Source organism: Lepeophtheirus salmonis, chromosome 7, assembly GCF_016086655.4.
Source record: "Lepeophtheirus salmonis chromosome 7, UVic_Lsal_1.4, whole genome shotgun sequence".
In the NCBI taxonomy this organism is placed as follows: Eukaryota; Metazoa; Arthropoda; class Copepoda; order Siphonostomatoida; family Caligidae; genus Lepeophtheirus; species Lepeophtheirus salmonis.
The window spans coordinates 36,614,234-36,636,999 of record NC_052137.2 but is presented as its reverse complement, the minus strand read 5'-3'; the positions used below and the strand labels follow the sequence as shown (position 1 = coordinate 36,636,999).

General features: G+C 30.3%; 2 protein-coding genes across 2 annotated transcripts; both read right to left on the bottom strand.

The window, feature by feature from the left end:
- Window positions 1-8,382: 8,382 nt before the first annotated feature.
- Window positions 8,383-10,724, bottom strand: LOC139905931 (uncharacterized). The gene is made up of 2 exons (XM_071889934.1): window positions 9,062-10,724; window positions 8,383-8,817 (listed from the first exon to the last, which is right to left on the bottom strand). The coding sequence occupies exons 1-2, from the start codon at window positions 9,456-9,458 to the stop codon at window positions 8,606-8,608; spliced, it is 609 nt and encodes a 202-aa protein (XP_071746035.1). The 5' UTR covers window positions 9,459-10,724; the 3' UTR covers window positions 8,383-8,605.
- A 1,902-nt stretch (window positions 10,725-12,626) lies between these two features.
- LOC121121638 (SET domain-containing protein SmydA-8) lies at window positions 12,627-21,325 on the bottom strand. Its single transcript, XM_040716605.2, has 4 exons — window positions 21,013-21,325; window positions 19,424-19,775; window positions 17,012-17,301; window positions 12,627-12,902 (listed from the first exon to the last, which is right to left on the bottom strand). Exons 1-4 carry the CDS (start codon window positions 21,171-21,173, stop codon window positions 12,680-12,682), a joined length of 1,026 nt encoding a protein of 341 aa, XP_040572539.2. The 5' UTR covers window positions 21,174-21,325; the 3' UTR covers window positions 12,627-12,679.
- Between the last annotated feature and the right edge of the window lie 1,441 nt (window positions 21,326-22,766).

Genomic DNA, 22,766 nt, shown 5'->3' with positions numbered 1-22,766 from the left:
ATATTTTAGACGAACATTTGAAATCCTCTACAAAAAGTTTAGGCCTTGGTCGTAAAATATTATTTCAATAGGACAATGACCCAAAGAATTCCAGCAAACTTACACACTTGTAGATTTAAAGGAGCAAGATTAACGTTTAGGATTGCCCTTTTTTTCACTCCAGACCTCAATCCTATTGAAAATTTTTAGGTTAAGTTAAAATCGGCTTCATGCCAGAAAACCCAAAAATATCAAAAAATCGAGTCTTTGTGTATTGAAGAGTGGCAAATTATTCTTACTACAACTTGTTTGAACATATTTGTAAATTATAATAAAATATTAGTTGAAGTTATCACAATTGACTATTAATTAAAGGGGTGCCAATACTTTTACCATCTATTTTTTTAAACTATTGCCTCTAAATAAAATATATAAATCTTACTGTTTATCAAAGTAGACAATGTTTAAACCATTAATAATCAATAATCATTTATTATTATTATCATTTGATTTGTTAATATTCCGACGTGGATTTAGTAAAATATTTGTTTGTTCCATCATACCTAAGCGTGTTACTAATATTTATCCTATTTCTACCGAAGATTCTAAGCGACAAAAGAAGATTATGAGTGGTACTTCAGGGGAAGATAAATCTTCTTGATATGTTGAAAGGTGGATAGTCCTTCAAAAGCCCCGCCTTTTAACTGCAAGAAATAGACCGACCTGGCTCAAAATTGATGTGTGTTCTTCCAAGAGATGCTACTAACTAAACATAAACTTGATACGCCCCAGTAGTGCCATCTCTTGGAAATTGCATGGACATGCAATATTATAATACAGTATCGAATAAAATATTTTGGAATTATTCATGAAATTATTTTAAAAAAAGATGGAGAAATAAGGATAGACAATGGTAGTCTGGGAGTACTTAGGACATAAATAGCAGTTGGTATGATTGACATATTTGGCTAACTACCAGATGATTTCATGCCTTCTTCCTGTTACTTTTTGGAATAAAGTTTGTGGGATACAATAAAGCTAACGATGTGTGAGGGAAGAACATCTAAGAAATGAGGGTGTGTGGACAAAACGTCAACCGTCAAAACGTCAACCGATAGAACATCTACTATCAATACGTCCAATAGACTAAACGTGGACCAGACAAAACGTCGTCTGACAGAAGATCGACCGTAGAGAATAAAGTAAAGGACTACTCCAAATGGTGTTGCAATATATCCTATTCAGACATTTTCCGCCTGAACCATAAACCAGCAGCACCATTTCTATATAAAATACTAGTAAGGGCCCCTCCCAATCCCCCTTTTACATGTTGGGGGTGTTTTCAGTTGCTGCCATGTCCCAAAATAGGATGAAACCCACCCCCACTATTTAAGCAACCACTATGAGTCCCTCACAACCCATATGCAACCTACAAATATTTGAGCTGTTTTCGGGTACGGCCTAGCCCCAAAATTGGATGTAACCCACCCCACTATTTAAATTTACCCACCTCCATTTACACCCCGAAAGGGCCCCTGAAATTTGAGACTGTCTTGGGTTTCATCTCATTTTGAGGCCCTGTGGTACCCAAAATAGCCCCAAATTTTTGAAGGATAAATGGGTGCTTGTGAGGGTTCTTCACTGTTAGTTTATGTATGGATGGTGGGGTAAATATCTCGGGCTGGAAATGTCTGCAGGAAAGGGTCTTAGAAACAGTTTTTCATATTTTGAAATCTAATATTTTCCGGTTTACGTTCTACCGGTCGAAGTTTTTTACGGTCCATTCGATATATATTCAACGTTTTGTCGATTCAACATTTTGTCGGTTGACGTTTTGACCTACTTCCGAAATGAATAACTACGTGTGAGTACCGCTTCTAAATAATTAATTTGAATTATTCTACTTTGTTGAAACAACATCAGGTAATGCATTGTACTTATCCTGGGATCGAAAAAAGTATTGGGCTACGGAGAAATATTGAACAAAAGAATACCTCATTTCTTAAACAATTTACTACAAACTTGAATGGTTAAAACATACAACAAATAGTTAGTTCAGTTAAGATTCGATGTGAAGATATCTTAATATGAATTGAAATTAAGCTCAAAGCGTTATTATATAATCAAATTGGATGAGCAAAAAAAAACGAGTATTTTTTTTTTTTTTTTTCCTAATAAAAACAATCTGATGAATAGGAATAACCGGTCATTCCATGAATGCTGTGTCAATTTATGGATGTAATTATATTTTACTGTCAATTAGAAATTACTTCCCAGCATGTTTTCCCCCTTCATAATTTATTTCATTTTAATGGACATTAAGTCAATAGAGTATTTTGTAAACATAGCTTGATATTTACATATCTACTATCAAATTATTGTTGCTCAGCATCTTCGAGGAGGTACTTTGCTAAAAATATATTCTGCATATTGTTTACTCATTCTTTCTACGTATTTATTTGTAACTAATGACAATAACAAAAATAGTGCAAATTCTTATCGACCTAATCCAAGAATTGTCAATTCTAATAATTTTTAAAACTGTGTGTTACATAATGCAAGATATCAAAATCGTAATTGCATTCGAGGAGCATATGAATTTTGATCATGTTCTTTCTTCTCAGCTGCATTTTGATGGCTTCTATTTATGTCAGGAGAGAGTCCACAGGATAATATATGTATATATATATACTTTTTTTTTTTTTTTTTGGGATCCAATTTTTGGATCGAAAAAATCCAAAAATCGAAATTAGAAAAATTAAATTTGGTGTAAAAAAAGTTTCAAAACATAAATTTTTTAGAATGAAAATTTTAAAAATCCTTAGTTATTCTCAAAAATTACTTTTTTTAGGAAAAAATTTCAAAATCCATATCTATTCAGAAAAATTAAATTTCTGGGAAAAAAATTCAAAACACCTAAGTAAAAAAATTTTTTTTTTTTTTTAATTTAAAATATTAAATTTTTAAAAAAAAAATTCAAAAATATACAGCTGTTCACAAAAAAATATAAAGCTGTTTACAAAAAAATTCAAAAATATACAGCTGTTTACAAAAAAATTCAAAAATTACAGTTGTTTTATATATTTGTTTCAAAAAATTTAGAAATTCATAGCAATTGACAGAAAAATAAATTTTTTGGAAACAAAAATTGAACAATATACAGCTGTTCACAAAAAAAAATCAAAAATTACCTTTGTATTATAAATTTCTTTCAAAAAATTTGAGCAATATAAATTTCAAATATTAGAATTTTGAAAAAATTAAACTATATTTCATTTATTTGAATTTAAAAAAAAAATCAATGCTAAAATGTCTAGTAAAAAGAAGAATAAAGGTGAATTATACCTCTAATTATTATAACAGTCCTCCTAAGTGATACAATTCTTTAATTTTGGTGGGGCTAAAGCCCCTCTAGAACATCCACCGGGGATGCCCTGAATGAAATCCTACGAATATAAATCTATCTATCCAAACTGTAAATTGACCTTCTGGCAAGTACCTGTTAATAACATTGAAATATGTATATGCAACACGTCCTTACCGATATTGTACTACACAACTTTTCATCCGAAAAAAGACAGAAAAAATGTTCTAAAATCAATTGGTAGTTAGCTAATTCATCCTAACTATGGAATGATTATTCAATAATTGTTGAAAATTGTTCAGAACTTAACAAAAGCTAGTTCTAATTCAACCAATCAACGTTCAGGACAATGATTTAGGGAAAATATGCAAAAATATGGACAGCAAAAACAACCAAATCGTGCCTGTGAGATAACACCGTGCCAATAATTATTTACTTTTACACCCAAAGTTACACTTTAATATTACATTAGATTTAATATAGAATCTAATATATCGATACTATTGTGCATGGGCGTCCACAGGGAGTGGGCTGGACGGGATGTACCCCCCAATTGAAGGAATTTTTGCTTCTTACTTGTTTTGTTTTGTTTTCTTATTTAATATTTGAATTTTGTTCTCAAAAAATTTGAAATTTAACTTAATCTATCAAATTTTGTTGCCGAATTTTTTTTTTTTTTCAAAAAAACTTAATTTTCTGTGAATAGTTATAGAATTTGAAATTTTTCTCAAAAACATTTAATATTTGATTTTTTTTTCCTTTAAATTTAATTTTTTGTCCACATAATTAAAAAAGATTATTAAAATTTTGACAACAATTGTAGAGTTTTGAAATTTAAAAAAAGAAAAAATCAACTTTTTGAGAATAGCTACGGATTTCTCAATTTTTTCCAAAAAGTACAATTTTTCCAAAGAAAAATCCAAATAACACCCCCACCCACCAAAAAAAAAAATATATATATAGTTATATATAACCTCCTGTAGTTGTTCCAAGATACTCAAGCATTGAAAACGATACTTTACAAAATTGCAGTGAAACCGGTCCTCTCAGCGCCATTTTGTCATTTAAAATCTGATTTTACATTATCTTTGAAGCAGAAAATATGTCATGCCTATATGAAAAAATACTTCCCACGAAAAATAACTCAATAATCCTGACAATTTGAAGAGTGTTTGGGAGGAAAACAGCTTAGCTGCCATGACATTTTATAAGATCAGCTGCAAGCAGCTGTTAGACGAAAGAATTAAACACTAACTGCACTCCTTATTACATAGAGCCTGGAATTACTCCGATGACGATCCTCAATTCTATTGTTTGAGTATGAGTAGGATCCGAGATGATTATTCTTAGTACCGCCATTTGGGACAATGTTGGGACTAGAGTCATTAAAAAACGACTTATTTTAGGGCTGAAACTTCAGATAATACACATCTCGAAAATTGCCCCCCCCCCTGCACAATTATTTATTGATAAAACACTACGTTTTCAATAATAAATACAAATTAATATTTGGTAACTATGGACAAGCTCAATAAAATCATATCAACATATTATATGTATTCATTCATGATCACAAGCACTGGGGATTACTTTATGCTTTATAAATGTTTGGTCTTTAAGAATTAAATAATAAAGATAGTAGTATTGTAAAATAAAAAAGCCTGTTCCGATTTACAACAAGAAAAAGCCGTGTCCCCTTTCTAGTACATGTCTTATGTCTGAACAATATCACATGAATACGTCTAGATTTGCCAATTTTTTAACTCCACTTTGACCTTCACATTTGTAACTTAAAATTATTAAAATATTTGTATTATAGTCTAGAAATATATATTTATATAATACGGTAGTAGGTCAAAAAGTCGACAGACAAAACGTCGACGGACAATGTCGAATGGATAACACGTCAAATAGAAAAACGTCGACCGACAGAAAGTCGACCATACAAGCCATCGACCGGCAAGTATACATTTCAAAATAAGAAAAAATGTTCTTACGACATTTCACTCTAGACATTTCCAGCCCGATATATTTACCCCACTTCCCCTACATAAACAAACAGTAAGGGACCCTTACAAACCCCCATTTATACCTAGAAGTTTGGGGCTATTTCGGGTACCACCCGCATCAAAATGAGATGAAACCCGAAACAGTCTCGAATTTCGGGGGACCTTTCGGGGTGTAAATAGAGTTGAGGTAAATTTAAATAGTGGCGGTGGGTTTAATACCATTTTGGAGACATCCCATACCCGAAAACAACTCAAACATTTGGGAGGTACATATTGGTTGTGAGGGGCTCTTAGGGATTCCTTATATAGTGGCATTGGGTTTCATCCCATTTTGGGACACGACAGTGGGTTTCATCCCATTTTGGGCCACGGTGGTGACTGAAAATAGCTGAAAACCAGCTCGACGCTTTGTCTATTCGACGTTAAGTCTATTTAACGTTTTTTTCCATTCGACTTTTTGTCGGTCGACGTTCTGTTGGTCAACGTTTTGACGGTCGACATTTTGTCCACGCACCATCTAATACTAGTATGAGCCTGCCTGTTCAACGGACACATGGGGGATGATAATGAAAGTGTGATGTGATGTCAATAAACTAACCTACAACTGAAAAATTATTGAACACATTGAATTCTCATAAGCGTTCATCCAAGACGAATTAACTGGCTAATGCAATCTCCCCTTCCATTCTTATTTTTAATAGTAGAATAAAGAATAAAAACTGTTGCTAGGTAGAAAAAAAAAGAGGAGGAGGAGGAAGATTCCAAAGTTTATTTTTGTATATATAAGATATGCAGAAGAAAAATTATTCTTGCGATGGCATTTCATAGAATTTGCAGAATTGCGGTCTATTTATTTGATAAATATAAAAATTTTATATTTAATGACTTCTTTAACACGTTTTGATCAAGTAATTGTTTTTTCTTTAAATACCATCGAAAATATTATTCTAACTATAATATAAACCAAAACTTTTGTGATTTGATTTGATACATCATAATATTGACTTGGGTTTAATGAGTTGACACTTGATTCAGAATTGCAAATTAATAACTTTGTCAAATTTCAAATAAAATATACGTCATAATATGATCTTTGTCAAGGTACATGCGATCATATTGTATGAAAATCTTATACTAAGTTTGTCTATATGTAGTATGTCCAACTCTACAGCTCATGTGTATAAAATATGGTTGATGAGTGGTTTCTTTGTTCATTTGAGAACATACATATATATATATTTAGATCTCTTGGTCTTGGTATTAAAGTAGATAATATTCATAAACTATTGGACATGTTTAATTAGAGATAGTATATATATAAACTTAAGAGTTTGAACGGTCATAAATAGAGTTGCATAAAATATGACCTTAACACGTGTAGTTGGTAATTTAAAGAGTTTCTTACAAATTTTCCAAAGCTGTTGTCATTATTCTTCAATTATTGAAGAGAAAACAACAAAGTATAAAGTAATCCTGAGTGTTTGTGCTTATAAAAGACGGAGATTAATACAGAATATTTGTTGAAAGGAGTTATAAGTAGTGTTGTCTCGGTCCTTATGTAGGACGGAACACTGCAGTCCCATTCAGTTCGGTCACGTTCCAGTTCAGCCGTGCATATCAGTCCTAAAACTTATAAAGTTCGATCAACTCAACTTTTTTTAATCAGTTCCAGTATAAACAGTCCAAAACTGTCCTAAGGACAAGTCCTAGAACTGGAATGGACCTAATATATAAGTACTCTTACAACAATAGTTTTAAGCCTTGTTGGACCTGAGAAGAATTGAGGATCAACATTGGAGTAATTCCTGCCTATGTCCTTGTTAGATACAGAGTGTTTATTTCCTTTTTCTCCCAAACATTCTTCTAATTGTTAGAGTCCCCATGTTATTTTTTGGATTATTTTATTTTCACATACTGGCAGGTCATATTTTACGCAACTTTAGTCATAAAGGCAAGACTTAAATTGTGTCCTAAAATACTTTTGTAAATAGTTAAATTAATTTAATAGAAAAAAGATATTGGCCAAATTAAAATAAATTAAATTCTAATTTAATATACTTGAACCATGAACAATAATTATGAACTTTTTATCATTTGTGAAAATTTGTTCATATAAATTTTGTACTTTGTTCACTGTGGCTTATGTTTGTGAGATAGCAAAATGATATTTGCAACACTTGTTGATGGATGAATAGTTAGGTTGAGACACCATCCTACAACATTTTTTTTCCCCCTGTTTGGTCAAAAGGGATTTTTCTAGAACGAGTTGGACCGAAATTTCGGTCCAAACAACAATCTCAGACCTTAGAGGAATTGTAATCTTTTCCCAAATCTTGGACCGATTTTTTCTGTCTCAATATATAGGCCGATTTGTTTCGTTCTCAATAAATGGATCGATTTTATTTGGTCCCAATCTATGGACCGATTCTCTCCCTTATCCTAATTGATGAGTTGTACAAATTTTGATTTATGCAAGCCATTGAATTTCATATGTCGTTATTGTAGATCGATGTTCACAATTTTGAAACACACATGACGTCATCAACGATAATTCATTTATAGAATCAATCAAGACCGAATTTTAAATGAGAATAATTTTTTTATAAGGCGGATTTAGTCGAACTTTTCATTGAGACCGGTCCAGACTAAACTTATTCGTACGACCGAGTCAGTTTGGTCCAGTGAAAGTTATCATAGTCAAATCTCAAATTTTCCATTTCAACCCCAACAATAATAAATCCAACAGGTCCTGCAAATTTATCCGAATATAACTATTTAGAAATGTCATTATTTTTCGACCATTTCGTTCAATATTTGCAAACATTTTTAATATAAAGAAGAATACATTCATTCTTATTGAGAAAAAGTTAAGCTGATCAAATAGTGTTGTTAACACTAATATTTTTTACTGTTTTTATACTGATAGCTATATATTACTACAAATATCCACCTACTAATAGAAAAACCTGATTCTTTGTATTTAAATAGCTATTCTCCCAAGTTTTGTTTTTACTTAATTAGATTTTAAAATCAAAGAATATAATACTTTATATTTAATTCACAGAATAAAATTAATGAATACAATTAATAGAGACATTTGAGGTTGATTTTACACATTAATACAATTATGTACCTATATTTTATAGGTAGTAACAAAATAAATTATTTGACATTTTTAACAGAGCAGAGCTTATGATGAGGTAATTGATATGAAATGTAAGACTAGGGAAGAGGATGTTCTCAGGATTTTTATTTACCGAGTCTTGGATAATAAGTTACTCCTTAACTCAATAAGCTCCATTTCTGCTTGAATCCCAAGTTTTCTATAATGAGATGAAAGGGGTTCATAGCTAAGGGACTGTACTGCTTCTTCTAGAAGATTTTTGATTTCATGTTTTGGAATTGACTTTTGCGAAACTTCAGAAAGGAGTTTAAGGGCCATTGCGAGCTCATAGCAGGCCATTCCTGAAATAATAATAAAAATGAGTTTTATATAGATTGAGATAATCAAAGAATGAACTTTGAGTTAATGGAAATTGAATGACATGTTCAACATCATGGATCAACTATTAAAATTCGAATATGTTTTATATGTTTAATTGAGAAATTAGTCTGCAGCTCTTGTGGAGTGTTAAAAATTCCTTTTATACATTTACTATTTAATATTAATTTTGTCAAAAGTTGTAAAGTGAAGTAATTAATGATTTACCTATTCTAGTAGAAATTCCACTCTCAATAATCCTTTCTGTTTTAAGAACGAGCCTACAGTATTCAACTTTCTTTTCAAGCGTTTCTGCATCCATTGTGTTATTTTCTTTGAAACCAGCGTACCTTCCATAAGCAACAGACAAAAGCTGTTTAGCTTTAAGTATGAAGGAATGTGAGGATCCAAAAGTATCTGAATATTTCTCAATAAACAACTCGAGTCCACGGAAATCCGTCTTTGGAATAGACTCCATTTCCATTCTCACATTTCGTTCTAGTAGTGGAACGCCGTTCAAAACGAAGGAGCAGTGACGACAACTCCATGCACTGTTTAGATCCAAAGGACTTTCTGAGAGAATAAGACCTTCTTTGCAATTCTGGAGTAATAGAGGATCATACATGATTATGCCACTGGTTATACAAAAATTATATTCGTTTGTATGTTATGTTATGTAGTTAATAAGTCAGCTAGCACTTGTGTCAACAAAGATTGGCTTATAAATAATAACAATCATTAAAAAGTTCATGCAAAAATTAATTTTGTATTTTTTTTTTTAAGAACTTGGAATGAAAATGTGCGTACGATTGGTTGGGCCGTTCTACATACAAACATGTTTTATGAATCTATATCTTTGAACACACTCTACATTTATGCATTTCATGCTGTGACGTAATCCGTTCTACTCTCTCGTATGCTTAGAGATGTTTCCTTACGTACACGCACATCCAATATGTAATACTGTGTACATAATATAAAATTGTTTTTATTCATTTATTTTTCATCCCATGGGTATGTAAGAAGCATATCCCTAATTCTTATAATTCTGGATTTTCCTTTAATTGCATATATTCATCAAGTTCATTGAATATATGGGCTATGCATTCCAGCAATGCATATGCATGCACAACTTTGGGTGAATAACCATTTGTAAATTTTATTTGTACGCATTTCCCCCATTTTTTCTTCAAATGTGGAAAAGGATCAAAGTTCATTGTCAATAGGGGAAATTGAAGTTTTTTTTATGTGTATATGTTAAGACATTTTTATGTGTAACAAACAAATGAGTGACAACTTGACTGATTTGACCAATTACAAAACATAAAATCATTCAATTGTGTCAACTTCATTTTTGAAAGAGTTTATTTGTATAATCAATCTGTACTATACTCGTGCATATATACACATGCAAAACCCAAGGTATAGTGAAGGAAATATCTGTTGTGGTATAGATTTCTAGTCATTAGCCGAATTCTTAAGTTGTTTAAAGGACGGATTAAACTTCTAATCAGTTAAATGATTACCAATATTGGAATTAAGTGAGCAAATCGGTTCATATTTGTCATAAACTTAACCAACTATTTGCATAACTAATCATATTTAAGGTAAACCTAAGCTCGCACAAATGGAACTTATCCATGTGAAAATATGTAAGGTCCTATCACTCCTTGGGACCGGGCCATAGAACTGTCAGTCCTTGGTATTTTTCATAAATATATCAATGGTTTATTAAGACAAATAAGATATATGAAGTATGTATTAAGATTATTTCACATATTTTTCAGAAAAAAATAGTTTTTTCAATAAAATACAATGTAATACGAACATATTATATTGTAATTTATATGATTTATTCTATTATATAACGGAATAATTATTTTAAAAAAAGGAAAAATACGCACATTGACACTACGAGGGATCGATTTTACCTTCTGTAAGTACCGAAAAATGGGACTGGCCTCGCCTCTAAATATAGACAGAAACAACACTACCCATGACTATATAATCCCCACCTTCCTTAAATAAAATTATGACATTTGAAGCTTTTGCAGGTTTGATAGTTAACTTTTATGTATTTTGCAACCTTTCTTTTGAAAAGAAAAGAAAAAAAAGGACCAAAAACAACTGGTAATAGGCCAATTCTTTTCTTTTATAGAATTATTTCTTCAATAATTGTTGCAAATTGTTCACACCTTAACAAAACATAATTCTAATTGAACCAATCAAAGTTCAAACACTGATTAAAGATAAAGGAGAAGCAACATGTACAGATGAAAACAAAAAACACGCTATATTTTTGTTTCAGGCAGGTAACACCTTGTTTTGTCTTTTTGGAATCTGGATCGACATTGGAAAAATAATGTTAATTTCTTATTCTTATTTATTACTGATGTTTAACTATTTATTATTTTTTTAGGTTAAGTTATGACAAAAAGGTAGCCCCCCAAAAAAAAAAAAAAAGGAATTTTTACTTTTTGCTTGAAAATTTAATATTTTAAATTCAATTTAATTTATCAAATTGTTTTTCCAAAAATTTAATTTTCTATGAATAACTATGTACTTTTGAAATTTTTCTACAAAACTTTTAACATTAGAATTTATTTAAAAAAAAAAAATTTATACTAAAAATTTAATTTTTCAAAATTTTTTCCCAAAAATAGTATTTTTTTGAGAACTGGAGATTTTTTTTTTTTTAGTTTTAAGTTAATATTTGAATTTTTTTGTGAACAAATGTGGATTTTGGAAATTTTTCTCCAAAAAATTTAATTTTTTGTGAATAACTATGAATTATTGAATTTTTTTGGGGGAATACCCAAGGGTTTTTGAAAATTATTTCCAAAAAATTTGATTTTTTGTGAATAACTATGGATTATTGAATTTTTTGGTGGGGAATACACAAGGGTTTTTGAAATTTATTTCCAAAAAATTTGATTTTTTGTGAATAGCTGTGGATTTTGGAAAAAAAAAAATATCAAATTGTATATTTGAATTTTTATTTTTTTTTATTTTATTTTATTTTAAAACATTCCAAAAAACAAGCTCCAATAAAATATAATCCTGTGGAAGCCTCTGACAGCCAAATGGTATTTATTAACTATTATTTAAAATATTAAAGAATTGGAATCGTTATTGTTTATTTTTACCTGAATCGCATCGGAATCGGTATAGGGCAACAATCATTATGAAGGTCATAGAACTGTCAAGGATTTCAGGACCGAATCAAAACACTTTGATATATGTACTTTTTAACGTTCAACATGTCTTGTCAGCTGATGCAAAGCCCCAGTATCTCGGCAAAAACTCGTAGGATTTGAAACAATAGCTATGAATGAAAACCTTATTTAGCATGTAAAAATCATGCTGACATCATCAACAGAAAATTTTGCCGCGAAATAATTTAAATTTTTGTATAAAAATTCAGACTTTATGCTAAGGTTTAGCATTTGAGATTCTGTGAGTTTTGATTTGATAGATGTGAAAAGACATAAGTTATATTAATCAAAAGCTAAATAATCTTTATTGTAAGTTCTGAAGACAAATAGTTATTATTAACTTAAGTTTTTCTGACTGAAAGGTTTTTCTTTTTTTTTTATCTTGACAAGCTAATAGAGAATTAATAAAGCTATTTAACACCCAAAGTTAATATATCTAATAACCTACACAAAGAGAATTATTTTTTTATTCGACGAGTAACACCAATAAACAAAAATAACCAAACCACATCAATGAAGTTATAATAACACGCAGCACCCATTTTTGATGTATAAGAATGGCCAGTGGCCATTCTTATACATCAAAAATTATCTATATGTACTTTAAGCTATAAATTTATATACTTACTGACTAGTTGAAAGCCGAAAAACGTACCTGACATTTAAGCGCAGATATATATGATCCCATTTCAGTAGGATCTAAGCATCTTTTGCATTCACAAGAAAAGTATTTGCCATAATAGAGTTCGATTCTTCTTTGAGTCGTTGTATGAAAAGTTTTCGCATAGCTATGGTAGATAAGATCACCTTTCGAAATGGGAACTCGAGCATAAATAGTCATTACGTGATCCTCACTATCCATTATGATTTTTATGTATTATTGTAAAAGAAAATGACAAGAAATCATTGAATGAAGAAGTAACATCTTATCATTATTAATATTAATATAGATGTATTTCAAGGGGGGGGGGGGCAGTGTCGTTTAATAAGAAAATTAATTCAGGAGGGGAAGTAAATCAGTGGAGAAAAGATAAATCAATGAAAGTTAAATGATGTAATATTACATTCATTATGTATTCACATTTCCGAAAAGTAAAAACCTCATTCAAATGATACATTGAAACCCATTTCATGGTTTGAGAGACCCCCCTTTCAAAAAACTCAATTTCTCCTTTTCAAATCATTCAAATGAAACGTACATGTATCCTCATTTCATAAAATTGTGAAAGAATTGTCAATCCTACAAATTAAGCATTGTTTATAAAGAGCATCAAATATAATTTTTATTTTCATATAGCACATTTGTAAAATTCCAGAGAAGAATTGCGTATTTATGTTGAAGCTAAATGTGTCTAAAGTTGAGAGTATTAAGAAAAAAAAAGTCAAGTCATTAAAAAAATATTTGTCCATAAAAACAAATCTCATAAACATGTGTCATCAGATTATGCTTACTTATTGAAATTAATTATATAATTATTGGAGATGTAAAAAATGTAGTAAAAATAAAGATTTTTGCTCTATTCCCTTTGTATATTCAGATGTTATATGTAGTGCATAAATTCAATAGGCATATAAAACCATTGAAATATATGTTTGTACTGCATATATAATATTAAAGAAATCGTACGAGGAAATGAAGTAAATTTTATTCTTTTTTTTCTATTCCACGGTTTCGGAAAGAGCCGCATGAGACAAAGGTATTATTTTTATATTTGAAAGTTTTATACAAAATGCTATAAATTTAATACAGGTAGTATTCTGTCATTCCTTATTTATTTGGTCCAGTTCAGTCCAGTATTAACCGGCCTTATAAGTCCTTAGGACAATTAGTACTCGAACATATTAAACAAGGAAGAAATAAAGTTGAGTGACTACATTAAGGACCAAACTTTATTAGTGTTAGGACTTATATGGGGTGCTAAAATGGACCGGACCGACACTGAAATGGACGGGACTGCAGTCTTCCGTCTTAAATAAGAACTGACACAATTCTCCTTATTTAAATATATTTAGGTGAATAAGCTCCAATTCATGATTTCCTTGATCTTGGAAGATGTCCTTGATCTCAGGCAAGGCTGGTTTTATTGTGAAAGAGGCTTAAGGAAAGACAAAATGCAAAATTTTCTTGATAAAATAAAATTATTAATGTTACATTGGTGAAAGTTTTTTCTCTTTTTTTTTTTTTTTTTTTTGACAAAATTAATTCCATTTTTAGACATATAAATGTCTTTCGAATTTCGATAAAATAAAAAAAATTCTGATTTAATATTAAGCGTTTTGAAATCAAGTTCTTAAAAGTTTGGCAACAACCACTGTCTCTTAGGCAAATTATTAATACAAAATACTCATCTGCATACAGGAACCTTTTATTTCATGTACAATGTATGAACCCCTATTTTTTGCATTAAAGCATGGAATTAATCCCAAGACATACCCTTTAGTAATTGGTACTGGTCCAATTACTAAAGCAGCAACAATATCATGACAAAATCCCATTTCGAAAAAACTTGATGATGTAGATAATATCTTTTGATCATCTTTGAGAGTATTTATATCTTGGAATTTAATCATTGTTATAACGGGAAAACGGGTTCATCTTGCTTTAAAGTATTTAATAAATTTTATAATTCAATTTATATAGTTATCGCATAGGGATCCAGAAATTAGAGCACCCTTATAATTAACTTTGTTAGCCTTCATATTTGCCAATTTTATTTGAATATTTTCCTTGTGCGTAATTTTAGTCAAAATTATTTCAAATTATATGCATGTGTATATTATATTTCAAAATTACCTTCAAACAAAAAGACATGAACAAAAAAATTAAAGTAAAATAATAAATGGGCCAATTAGTAACTGATAATGTTGCTAACGATGAGCTTGATCGTAAAAAAATATACTCAATGGGTTTCTTATATACTACCCAATATATATATATAGTTGAACGACCGTTTACAAATAAAAGATAAAATCATTATTCTATTTTTTTTAGCCCACAAAAACAAAACCGATTTTACTAAAGTTTGACCTACATTTGAAAACAAATTTCTTAAAGTATATTGGGCTACTTAAAAAAAACATTAATTGAGTTGAATGTACTTATCGCTAACTTAATGCATTACATTAAACATTAAGAGTCCTATTACATCATGTCAGTGGAATAATAAAAAATTTCTCATTTTTGAAACAGATTTGGAGATGTCTGATTGACTCTATAACACTACTATACATTTTTCTGAATCTTTCAGACCTTTAAAGATTATCCCGTAGCAAGAGAATTTAGGAGCAGTTCATAGACTTTCATATTATATATAATTGTACTTAACTTATTTATTTTAGAAGAAGGGGATTGTGTACTATACAGGGCTGGTTTTTCTGTTAACGGGGAATAAGGCAAACGAGGCCGTGACAAGGATTTTTCATTCCGACAAATTTGACAACAAGCTTTTAGTCAGCTGGCTGTAGTAACCCCCCTCCCCGTAGTCAAGGGTCTGAAGGAAAAGATAAATGTGCTGGGCCCTTTTTTTTAAGTTTTTTAATTCGTGTAAGGAAAACTGGCATGGGGAAAATTGCGAGTAGAAGATTTCCTAAGAGAAAATCGTCATGTAGGAAAATTGCCAGTTTGGAAAATTGCCTCTATTTTATTCAAACTTCATGATGAATAATAACACATTATAAATTCGCTTAATATAATTTATGACAAATATTTAAACATATATGTTTGTTCCATCACCTCAAGTGTGAGTAATATTATTGCAATACAATTTCCTAGCATTTTTTTAAATTCAATCCAATCTTCTAAGAAAAAAGGATCGAGAAGATTGGCGGGGAATAAATTGCTGAAGGCCTCTTAAACTAAGGTTTAATACCATCCGCCCTTGAATTGGCCCGGGGTAGTGTAGGATTCCTAAAAACCACCACCAATGTATCCCAAACATCCAAGGAACCCCTCTAAAAAAATACCAAAAAAATAGCTCTAAGCCCTCGGATTACTCACGGACACACACAGCCAAAGTACTAAATGCATTCCAGGAACCCATCTAATATCAAAAAATAGTTCCAAGCTCTCGGGTTGGCTGGGGTTCTGGGGGTTGTGTGAGATCCATAAAAACTCGCGCCAATTCATCACATACATCCAAGGAACCCATCTAATATCAAAAAATAGTTCCAAACCCTCGTGTTACTCCCTGGATCTTTAAAAACCATCATGATATTTGAAAAAAATACGGGCAATTTCCTCCATGGCAATTTTCTCAAGGGCAATCTTCCACGGGCAGTTTTGCTAGTACTTTTTTAATTATATTATTTTTTGGAGAATAATTTCAAGGGGTTCCTTATTTAAACTTGAAAGTACGTAAACCCCTTTTTTATGGAAAAGGTGATATTTATACAAATTTGTGACTTTATTGAATACTTTTTTGTATCAACGACCTTTTTGACTTTTTTTCGATGAGTTATATATTTTCATAAAAGGAATTTTTGAGATTTGGTTACTTTCTTTCTATAGAAAAACATATGAATGAGATTTTTGAATACATTTCACTTATATGCAGGTACCTTAGTTTTTATAACCAAGAACAGGGCATGAGATAAGTTCCTCTCCACTCCCATCCCATAAAACTGACACTGGTAACATAGATTATACAAATGTTCATTAAATTTCTGTATCGAAAAAGGTAAATATGTTGTTGCTATAGTTCCTTTCATTCAAGGTCTCTTTTTTCTTTTCTTTTTTCATTTAATTGGTTAAATAGAGTTGCACTGATTAAGTATGAGTAAAAATTATATTATTACATTTAATCCATCTAACCAAAGAATCTTTTGGTGAAATATATTTCTTTCTCTAGGAATCACCTGAGCACAAACGTACACATATTAAATTTAAGAGAATAACTTCTCCCAAGCGCGTTGTCCATGTGCTAGGGCGATTCCATCTCAAATTTGATAAATAGAGTCATCTTACCTGAAAGTAACCTTTGTATTCTTGAAGCATGAATGTGCCATCATGGCAGCTTTGGGAAAGAGGCCTGAGATGCTTACACTCCCTCCTTGGACGTTTAACTCAAACATATTTGTATCAAAAATACCTCCAAGCATCTGAATATTTTTGGGAGTAACATGTGATCCCAAATTGGAATACTGATTCAAAATTTTTACAATGTTCTTATCCAGAAATGCTTCTCTTTCACTTCCTTCCCGATCCTCCTCATGGGACTCCAGGCTCATTATCTCCTTCCAAGTCTTTATATCCCCCTATAAATAAACATAATTTAGATTCATTCAAATAAAGCGTGTGAAAATATAACTTCCTTCTTCAAAAACGGAATATTTTTTTCCCGTTTTTGATTATCTTTAAATAATTTGCATTGAGAGGTTTTCTAAGGGATACTTATTTTATGGAACTAAAACTGGCAAGTTATCAAATTCCACTATTCCGAATTATTAGTTGATGAGGTAATTAGTTATTTGGAATTTTGCAAAAGTAATAAAAATGTATGTTTTTCCTAAATACTTATAGACAGTTACAATTACACAATTTATAGTTCCCCTTTAGCTCTCTAGAGTTATTTAGGCTCAAAAAATTTCACAAACTTCAAATTAGCACAATTAATATTTAAAAAATCGTTTTTTTTAATACTAGAAATTGAAACAGCTAATTGATTTTCATAAATTGTACCAATATCTAGTCCATAACTAATTTTCAATTTGTTTCATTTTATTAAAAAAAAATCTGTCAAACCATTTTTTGACAATATAACTAACAAAAAAGGGTCCTTACTACTCCAACACATGATAGCAATTAATTGTATTTTAAGAAAATTGAAAAGTATATTTAATGAATCTCGTCCCTAGAGGGACTCCGCCACTACTCTACAGCCTCATTGCCATAAATAAGGAAGCTATTTTGCGATACTCTATAAAAGATTGTAAAAAATATCTAAATGCACCTTATATAAATGTAATTTGTTATATTTTAATTGTATGTAGGTACAAGCAAGGGGTTTTCTCCCGAAATCCTAGGATTTTTCGGGGCTTTACACCTCCATAAATTTGTGCATTGTATTATTTCCATATAATTAGCTATAAAAATCCTTTAGTTAATGGTTAAAGACATATTAATTAAAGAATCACTTGGTTTAAAGTTTTTACGAGTTATACTTTGAATTAAATGGATTTTAGTGATGCATGTCTTTTAGCCTGCATGTGGGGCTCTGTATTTCACAATAATACTACCCCCAACCCCAAAAATATACCTATTTCATAACTCACAATTTAAGTTGTTTTTTTTGTTGCAGATTGGAATGGATTTTGAAATTCCAAAAAAACGGGACTCACAGGCTCTAAAAAACCATCCCGGACGCAATTAGCGATAATGATAAAATGAGAATTGAGAACATATGAGTAAGACTAGCTTAACATATATATATATATTATTTGCTCTTAAAATATGGAGATAAATACTTTAATTTCATAGTATTTATTATTTACTTAACGTTATTTTCCGTTAACACACTATTTTCCAGGAAATAAGAAGACCTAAAAAGTACATTGTTTTGTACTATTAAGAAGGTTATGATCATTTATTATAGTTGTTTGAGTCTGTATATACATATATAATATGTATATATAAATTGTAATCTAAATAATATATTATGTCGAATAAATTCCTGTTTTTAAGTACTACTTCGAATTAAGTAATATTAAAAATTATGTGTAGATTTATATCAGTTGTTGTTGTGCAATCTAGATATTAACTGCGTAGAATTAAATGATCATGTATGTTGTATGTAAATTAAAAGTGTTGTAAATTCTAAGCCTTTTTTAGCGTGCCATATTGGTTGTTGTCGGCAACCTGAACAGTGTGTTTTTAAATATTTTCTATAGATGTTATCGCTATACTTTCATTTTTGATGAACAAACGTCGAAGTATAGGGTGTAACCACGAGTAAATTGCTCATGAATAAAGGAGAGTAATGCAGAGGGTTCATTATTCAGTCTGTTGGACTCTGAGTAGAATTAAAGATCGAAAACGGAGTCCTTCCTCCTCATGTCCTTGCTTGAAATGGCTTTGTTTATTTACTTCATCTCAGAGCGGATATCCGCTAACTAATTGAAACGTCATAACAACTAACAACCAATAGGGTATAATCAAAATATAAGAAAATATTATCTGTAAGGTAGTGTGACAATCTGTTGCTTGGGAGTCACCTATATTTTATATTAAATAATATTATCATTCAGGGAGTTGTATTATTTTGCTGCAAGACGGGCCACTCTCACGCTTTGTTTACAAAATATTATTTACATGAACAACGTTAATGCCCTATTGCATAATTATACTTAAAAATACGTACCTAATAACGTATCCACTTACCCTTTTTTTAAATCCAAATGCTCTAAGCACAAGAACTATGGATTGATTGATGTAATTCAACTTGGGACTTTGACTCCGCATCAGAGTTGTCTTGTTCCAGAAACTATAATAGCCCAAAGAATCATTTCTCAGCTCTTCACATTCGGGAGTATGGATTGGAGAGCTTTCACATTTGGAGGAACAAAGTGGAGCTTTGCATAATTTGCAAGTGACAAATGAACTTTCTGAGAGGGGTCTATAACATCCTAAACATAGTGGAGTTGTGGATTCTTCAAGACTTGGTCCATGAACGATACATTTTTCCTTAAGGATGATATCTCCCATTTGAATATCTTTTGCAGCAACCATGCATCTGCGTGGAAGGATTATACATTACTTTGGATGTTGGTAGGTACAAGGTAGGTTAAATTGCCATCATAAATTAGATGAGAGCTTAGATTTTTGTATACAAAAAAAAATCCTCAATAAGCAATTTATTGGTATCTTGCAGTTTATTACTCTTACTGAAAGCTCCAATCATGATAATACATTTATTATATAAAGTAATAAAAATGGTTCTAGAATAGTAAAACCATTTAAGTTATTGCCATCTTTGTTTTTGACTATTATGATGTAAGATTAGGGTGTCAATTATTTCATTTTTATGAATAAGTAAAGATATGCAAGTTTAAAAATGTTCCGCCTCATAAAAAAATATGATTGACAAAGTTTAAATCATATATATGAATATTACTTAACTTTGTATACTACATATTACTGCTTTTTCGTAAATTACCAAATTTAGTTAAATAAAATTGTTTTAAAAAGTTTTAATAAGCACACAGTATTTATCAATCTAAAAGAACGATATTAGTATTTAAACTAATGAATCATTCTGCTTACATCTCTGTTAGTTAGCATATTACAAACGATTTGACTGATTAATATCAAAATTTTAAATGTACAGTTTATTTTAGACTTAGATAAACAAAAAAGTGATAATTTTGATGACTTTAAACTAGACGCTTTTTTTTAAGAGAAAATATCTAACTATCCAAAATGTATAAAAAAGGTAATAATTTCTTTCAAATATTTATACATTCGAATAAACATTAAGTAAGAGCTAATTTTGTAAAAAAAATCAATAAAAGGACCTTAGATATCATTTGAGACTTAGGTGAACGACAATGTAAACACAAATAGATATATTTACTATTAATAAGTAATCTCACAACGTAGCACATTGCCTCAGCTATCTCTATTTTTCATTAGATTTCCTAGTACTTCTTATTGAAACTTTAAGATCATTAAATAAAAATGTAGTACTACATAGTACTACACTTTTAGTTTTATATATATTTTGTAAACCTCGAGTTGTCATCGACTTATTGCAGTTCAACTTTTTTTGAGCCAATCAAAAATGAATTATTGGACATAAAATATCAATTTCCTTAAAAAAACTACTCTATAAATTTTCTTAAAACTCTCCAAATTGATAAATATAGACATCAATGAAAAACAATTAAACAGCCTTAAAAAGTTTTGGAAGCAATTACAACAACATAAATTTTATTGTTACATGCACATATATAGTTATTTAAATATCTTACCGACCCATTTTCGGAACTTCTTGTACATTGTATGGTTTTTTACAAATCTTTTTATGAGAGCTCCAGTCTTGTTTCTGATGCTCCCTATTGCAATAAGTTACGGAGTAACAAGAAGAACACTGCGATTCCGCATCAGCCTGACACACGACACAAACACCCATACTCCAAAAATGTATCTAATATCAGCCTCTAAAGTGTAGCCTTTTTCAATTTATATATAAAATAGCTCTTTGTCTTACGAGTAGATAAATAACTCCCTTATGAATTTAAAATGTGAGTAATGCAAATAAGAGACGAATACAAAAGATTTTAATTTGAATGTACATGTATAACTCATTTGCCGATACAATTACTGGACTTGAAGTTGGATAGTGTCCAATAAGACTTGGGGGGTTGTACCTATATTTACACAAAATACACACATTTCATATAATTTATAAGTACTTCGAATCCTTCCACTCCCATGTGTTTTTGGGTTATACTCCGTATTTTTCTTCCTGCAAATACTTTTTTGTTCATATATTATATCTCACTGTTAAAATAAACCTACTATTAAAATTATAGACTGTTATTTTCTTTGTCAGTGGGTAACTTTACAAAATTGGAAAGGGGTCAAACACTTATTTGATCACTGTATAGTGTATATGTACTCATATAATGTACATATATTGAGCTTGATTGAAGACTCCAATTCCTCTTGGATTTAAGAACAAAAGTTTTAATACCAAATTTACTTGTGTCAGTCTGGGAGTGATACCTATTTAAAAAGTATAATGTTTTTGATATCATTTATCATTTTTTAGATAACTCTTGCAATGTGTTCAAACGTTCATTATACTATTTCTTTTGAGTTTGTGAATATTAATCTTCATATACCTACGTAGAATACAGTCTTGCAATACTTTCTCAAAAGCCACATAGACGAATGTCATTTGCCGAAAGTAAAATATTAATATATTTGATGACGATTCATGATACATGTAACCATTCATCATACTCAAATTTTAAACAATGGAATGTTTGATTATTCGCCACGTATTGCAATGATTAAATGTTCATTAATTAATTATCGTCTCGGACTCTATAATTAGAAAGATGTGTTTATCATTCGGTCAAAAACTGATACTACACTGCAAAAAAACAATACCCAAAATATTCATCCAATAAATCCAAACATCGACAGTTGATAACAAAATATGTTATATGTTTTTGTGTTAGCGGGGCAACTCCTTAATTTATTTATTTTATATATGAAACCAGGTTATCTATTTAGTAATAAATTAAATATTAAATTTTCTATTAATATGTAAAAATTCCTGAATGGGGGGGGTTGTCATAACTTAGAAAATACTATTCATAAATAAGAATTGGAATCGCAAATTAAACCTTATTTTCCCGATGCTAATTATGATTCCAGAAAAACATCCGACTCTCCTATTCCGATTAATCGGTCCATCACTATTGAAAACGTAACACTCAGGGTTCACTTTTCTTTTTTTAGAAGAAATAATGAAGAAAACGCTATCTGAAAATGAAAAAAGGGGAAAAATTTGTAATTTTTGGATAACCAAAGGCAAATGGAGATGGATGAAATTAATATCGTTCCTGTAGTTGTTGTTACGTGTGCACTAAATATATATTTCTTAAAATGTATGGAACAGAACCAAGGTACTCTATGGTAATTTACAACATAATACGAATAAAAACACCACAACCATAGTAAATTTAAGGCACATAGCAATCAGGATCTCTGA

Coding starts and splice junctions, on each gene's coding strand:
- LOC139905931 (XM_071889934.1), bottom strand. CDS start 9,458: ATGTATGATCCTCTATTACTCCAGAATTGCAAAGAAGGTCTTATTCTC. Junction 8,818..9,061: donor TGGAATTTCTACTAGAATAG/GTAAATCATTAA, acceptor TTATTATTTCAG/GAATGGCCTGCTATGAGCTC.
- LOC121121638 (XM_040716605.2), bottom strand. CDS start 21,173: ATGGGTGTTTGTGTCGTGTGTCAGGCTGATGCGGAATCGCAGTGTTCT. Junction 19,776..21,012: donor GAAGTTCCGAAAATGGGTCG/GTAAGATATTTA, acceptor CCTTCCACGCAG/ATGCATGGTTGCTGCAAAAG. Junction 12,903..17,011: donor AATACAAAGGTTACTTTCAG/GTAAGATGACTC, acceptor CATAATGGATAG/TGAGGATCACGTAATGACTA.